We start from the raw sequence: 6,000 nt of genomic DNA, 5'->3' as shown, positions 1-6,000 counted from the left end.
TCGTGGTGAAGTTGAGCCCTGCTGTTTTCCCGCACCTTGGTCAACAAACCCCTTTTCTGTTTCTACTTTAGCAAACTAAGATTTCTCCCGCTTTGGTAGTGTGGCCACATATTTATTTAAAAACATAAAGGTATCAAACTTCAGAGTTCATATTTGAAGTGACAGGAGCTGCCACAGCTTCTATAGCTAGTTTTCAAAAACCCTCCATGCCCCAAAACAGACACAGTGAAACAGAACCATCTTTTGTAAAACGTCAGTTTGTTTAATAATAAGCAGGATGAGTGCAATGCAGACTGAGTTGCAACTGAAGAAGAATGTGACAGATAAAATGAAGGTCATCATCTCAGGAAACAAGACCTGCTCAAATCTGAAGTTTTGCTTAATTGCGGAAGTCAAAAGGCACCATCCAGCGGGAAAGCCTCTCGCGCTGAAATGGAAAGGTGCTGTACAAGTGCACCGTTAAGAGCTGGGCAGGAGAACCTCCCGGTGGATCGTGCCCCCAAAGTGATTCAAGACAAACGTCCAAATTCATTTAACCAACACGGAAAGTAAGGTACAATTCCTGCATGTCTGATCTTCGACTTTACGGGGATGGCCGTGATATGACTAAACAGCAAAGAATTCTCCAATAAACACATAGAATGATTTTTTTTTTCAGTTTGCAAAATCTGAGGAGAGGGTAAAGGGGAGGTACAATAATGGACTGTATACAGTACTATACAATTCAACGGTATTTTACATACAAAAGGAATGGCCGTAGGACTCGGCCATTTTACTCCAAGTGCCGTAAAAGTAGAAAATAGGCTAGATAAATGTGTCGGGCAGTCCCAGGCGGATCTGCTGGTGAAGCTGTGCTTCTGAGGAGGAAGCACGGCCCAGTTTGGGAGACCTTGTAAAAGTGGCGGAGGAGTTCTGGCGCTCTCCTCAGGGCAGCGTAGCTGGGGGCTTTGGCCGAAGGTGTCAACATTGAGAGGATGCGGGCTTAGCTGTTGGTCTCGGCTGGTGGGATGGGTTGATGCTGCCTTGTGCACCTACTACAACCTCCCTCAACTCCTTCCTGGGCTAAAGAATACAGAGAATGGGTGGGCTCCATGTGGGCCCTGGAGGGCCATTTTGGGCTCATGCCTAGGCATTTCACTCTGTTCTTCCATGCTCTCCCCAGACATGCCAATCTCATCCACTGGAGCTTCACCAATGAGGTGCCAAATTTCCTCATTAGGGCTCTGACGGGCAAACCAGGAGGGTCGCCTTCAAGTGCCTAAGGCTTGAAGCTTATTGAGATGGCCAGGATAGAAATCAGTCCAATGTGCGTAGCCAGGTCGCTCCGCAAGGTTGCTTTCCTGATGTGGAAGTCTAGGAAGGAAGGGCCCCAGGACAGGCTGGCCAAGGTTTCTGGCTGCAAAAAGATCTTCCTTGCTTAGAGGAGGCTCTGCAGACCCTTGCTGCCCACACGGGTGGACGAAAGTGGGGCCACTTCCCCATCCTCCACCACGTTTAGTTCAATCCTATTCTGCATGCCTAAAGCAGCTGTTGGTGTTCAACAGTTGAGGTTTGTTGAGGGAAAACAAGCAAACGAATAAAGCCTGCCACCCTGTCTTCCGACTGCAGCTTGATCTGCAGACATGCCAGCAAGGGAGGCACATGGAAGGAGGGAGATCAAGAGAGAGACAGGACTACTGCTGCTGGCGATGATGCAAAGGCTGTTAAAATCACCCTCGCATGGACTAGCTTAAAAGGCGGACCACCTCCCCAATGCAGAGGACTGCCTCGCTTCTCTTGCAGTCCTGCAGCAATCGTACTGAAAGGTGTGTGAGCACACAGCTGAATTCCCATGCAAGGGTTGTGCAATCCCGGAAGAATGGCTAACGGGGTTGGATGCTTTCTCCTTCTCACGGATGGAGTAAGAATAACCAAGTCTGCTTCACCCACTTTCTGCCCTTCATGGATGCTTTCTTTGTGCGTAATTTGGTATCTTGTGCCTGGGCTGGGGTCAAGGCATCCTCTACGCAACAGGCTTCAATAACGTGGTCCCTCTGCACATGGTCTGGCATCTCAACCAAAGGGTTCACAGCACCCTCTTCAAATGACCATTCCCAGGATCCTAGGCGATAGGAGAAAGGGATATCAAGCAAATGGATGTAACCTGCCTTTAACTTCATAATTTATGACAAAATGCCCTTCATAGTTCAAACACCGGTTTTTCAAAGGAATCATGAGCTATAAGTAATAAACTGGTGTTTGTGTGTGTGTGTGTGATAGTGGTGGGGTAGGAATGAAATTGACTCGATCCATAAATTACAACCCAAGATTTCTGGCATGAATGCATGACACCCTGTGTGATGCTTCGTTGGGTAGGTGCTCAATCAATTATTTTAAACGTTGGTCTCTCAGAAGAAACATTTACATCAGATGTGGCCGTAAATGAATGATGTCTTTAAATAAGCCTTTTGCAAAATCCCCAGAATAGGGGTGGGGAGACAGCCATACATAGTAATTCCAACTTGGGTATTTCGTAGCTCTGTTCAAGCTGAGCACAGAGGTCTCCGTCTCCTGGGCGTTTACCGTATTTTGTGGACAGCGCCTGTGAAGGATGGGGGTGACACACACGGAGCCGAAGGCCACTGGCTCAGCTCACAAGACACATCCAGGGAGGGGAGGACAGGTTGTGGGTCCAACCCAAGAAGTGTGATCCTACTCTCCCCTTCCACACAGCTGATTCGACTTATCTTTATGTGGCCAAAAACAAACATCCTTGTGTATTCAGGGATTCGGGTGTTGCAAGAGGAACAATTATTTCTGCTAAGCCAGGTAAAAATGGATCAGTTTATCCCAAGAAAGCCAACCCCTAAAACCAAGGGTTGTTTAACGCCATTAGTTTTTAAAGTCATTCCCTGTAAGAAGATCAATACATCAGATATAAACCTGTGAGATCACAACCTGATCTAATGAAAAAAGGGTTGTGTTTTTGTGCATTCCTTCAAGGCATCCTAAAGAGTTTCAAATCGGGCGGAAGCTGCATGACCATCCCCCCCCCCCCCGTTTCAGTGACCTCCAATGGTAAAATCTATGGTGTATGAAAGAACAGCACAGCCTAAACTTGGGATCCAGAACAGGGGATGTTTAATACTGAGACCTTTTCTCTGAGTCTCTTGTTTCCAAAATTTGCCAATGTTCTGTGGGAGTTACACCTTTCCTCCCTTGTGGGAGCAACGGATCAAATACTACCATGGCATACTCTTTGTTGATCTGCAAGGTGGATGGTTTGGGACTCGAATGGGTTTCCAGAAGAGTTCAGCACCAGAAAAAAAAAAATACAAATTGGCCACTGTTTGCAGTGGCTTCTGTACAAAGACCATCAGAAGCATAGTATAAAAATAGGCCATTTGATACAATGAGCAAAGGAAATCATAGCATGGGTTAACGAAGGAAGATGCGAGTCTGTCTGTTAGGGGAAGCTGCCCTGGAGATGGTAGTCGGTAGGGGTGGGGGAGGCCACTCAGAAGACAATGCCAGCTCCTTTTTGGCTGGTCCTAAGTCCTCCATGCCACCGACGGAGGACGAGCGATCCTCTGGGATGCTGGCAGACATGTCCCTTCAACAGACGTCTACAAATGTCACAAATGTCTCTTCCCAAGAGAAATCCAGTTGAAAGTCAGTTTGCCGCTGAAGCCAGGCTGGTCTCCCACACACCAGGCAGTCACAGAACATCCGGATGCCAAGCGTGCTCAGGGCCCGACGGAAGGTAACGAATGAATTGGCATGTGTTCTTGATGTTGCCCCTGCTGCCAAGGTGAGACCACGGCGGGCATGGGTAGCTTCCGACATGCCCCCTAACCGGCAAGGGTCAGAACCGCCTGCTTCTGTAATACTGTTTGCGAATCCGTAGTGTTTCCACACAAGGGACTATTAAACACTTCTACGTTCACAAAGGAAGGGAAAGGGGGGGGGTTATCTTTAGTCCAGGGGCTCTTGCTTAATCCTGATGGTGGTGTTGGGCTGTGGTCTCCTGTCTTCACGACATAGGACGTATTCACTGAACTGAGAGGAATCCACACCTCCGCCACAGGATGCGGCCATCGTGAAACCCTTCTGAAACAACCGCTCGAGCACCTGTGTTTTAAAGAAAGAATCAGCCTGTTAGAATTGGATTAGACCCTCTAGAAAATGCACTCAGGGTTTTTGAAAGGTCTGAATCCGGCCCGCTGAATCCCAGGGGGGGACCTGCTTCCTGACCAGGAGAGGCTGAGAACGGCAAAAGGGTCACCTCAAAGTATTGTCCTGATCCCAAAGGGGTTTCTGTTGATTTTCAAACATTGATAAACCCACCGACGCTGAAGATTCCAGAGCAGTGTGCAACGAGAATACCGCTGACGTAAAACAATATATAACATCAGTATACAAAATTGGACTTGACCAGGTTCGGGCAGAGCAGTTAACTCTGAAAGTTTGTGCTGGATCAAAAAAATAATTATCATCTCCTAATCTTACACTGCCAGGTATGAGGCCGTATTTTGGGAGTGCTTTTATCACTCCTGGCCATCCTCAGTATAGGCTCCTCGCCTTAGTATTAGCTTAGCAGCAGTACCGAACTGAACATTGGGATTACTGCTTTTCTGCATGCTGTATCGACAAAGAATAAAACACGCAAAACCTTTTTAAAATGTGTGATGTAAACATTTTTAAAAAGCCTTAAACACACACACACTTCTTGAAAACAGATTTTTTTTAAAAACAACAACAACAACACTACCCAAAGCCACTTTTAAATACTGGAATGAGGCTGTCTAGGTGGCCTCGTGGGAGCTGAGCGATCAGCCCGTCTTCCATCTGGCAGAGAGCGCTTCACAGTTGAAGTGCTGATGCAGAGCACGCCCCGTTTATCACACTTCCTGTCCTCAGATTAGATAAGGCACCTGCAGCCTTTGTTTCCTGTGAGGGGAATGGGTGCGGAAGAGTCCTCTCTGTTCATCCAGGCATCAGCAGACTCTGTGGAGCAAGTGAGGACCCTGCGAGAGTGGCAGAGGGCATCTGCAGGATTTCTCCTCTGCTCTGCGTTGACGCAACAGGATACTAGCCAAGTTTTTTTTTTAATTGCCAAATGCAAGGATTTATTTTTGTACACAACTACTGTTTTGCCAATGATGCCGTGGATAAAAAGGAGGGAGGGAGGGAGGGAAGGAGGGAGGGAGGGAGGGAGGGAGGGAGGAAGGAAGGGAGGAAGGAAGGAAGGAAGGAAGGGTGATGATGGAGAGAAGGAAGGAAGGAAAGAAGGTGATGATGGAGAGAAGGAAGGAAGGAAGTTGAGGATGGAGAGAAGGAAGGAAGGAAGGAGGAAGGTGATGATAGAGAGATGGAAGGAAGGAAGATAGATTTTGGTCTGTCTGGATCTCTCCACATATGATTCTACAATAATTCTGCAACTTATTCCTAAATGACTGCAGCGTGATTAAAGTCTTGCTTACAGCTAACCTCCACAGAAAAACCAAATATTAATCACATAAACAAGCGCTCGGCAGGGCAGTTCAGTACATTACAGAATAAAATACTGGCTAGTAGTGATATTGATGCTGCCTCTTAAGGAAAAGCAACGCTGGGGGTTCGCTCATAATAAAATGAGGGCATAACTCATCATTAACATGCGGCATCAGAAAGCGGAGGAAAAAAGATCACCAACTTCTCTGAGCGTCTTCCTTATGGGTAGATAAGAGTCTGGTTTCTTGGGGCTTTTCTTTCCCTTCCGATGGCTTCGTTTCTGACACGATGTGGATTTCTCGAAACTCTCCTATTACTAATGCCCCTTGTAGGGGCATGAGTCCATTAAGCAATTCTCTCAAAGGACTGTTTTCTTGGCACCTCTGCTAAAGCCTCTGGAGAATCCTGGCAATGCTGGCCAGGGGGTACATGTAGACTGGGCTTCGGGAGGCCACAGGATCCTGGCAGACCTTTCCGACTCTTTTAAGCCTTGTTTTTCATCTCAGGACTCGGTCTGACTACAATTTC

General features: G+C 47.3%; 1 protein-coding gene across 2 annotated transcripts in view; it reads right to left on the bottom strand.

Moving 5' to 3' along the window:
* Positions 1-241: 241 nt before the first annotated feature.
* The window catches only part of KCTD15 (potassium channel tetramerization domain containing 15), a 49,966-nt gene continuing 44,207 nt past the window's right edge, over positions 242-6,000 (bottom strand). For both annotated transcript variants that reach the window (XM_072980842.2, XM_072980843.2), the window contains exon 5: positions 242-4,110. In XM_072980842.2, coding sequence (XP_072836943.1) covers positions 3,955-4,110 — 156 coding nt within the window. In that variant the 3' untranslated portion in view covers positions 242-3,954. The remainder of the gene's footprint in view (positions 4,111-6,000) is intronic.

This window comes from Pogona vitticeps, chromosome 10, assembly GCF_051106095.1.
Source record: "Pogona vitticeps strain Pit_001003342236 chromosome 10, PviZW2.1, whole genome shotgun sequence".
Taxonomy (NCBI): domain Eukaryota; kingdom Metazoa; phylum Chordata; class Lepidosauria; order Squamata; family Agamidae; genus Pogona; species Pogona vitticeps.
This window is presented reverse-complemented; position numbering and strand designations above follow the sequence as displayed.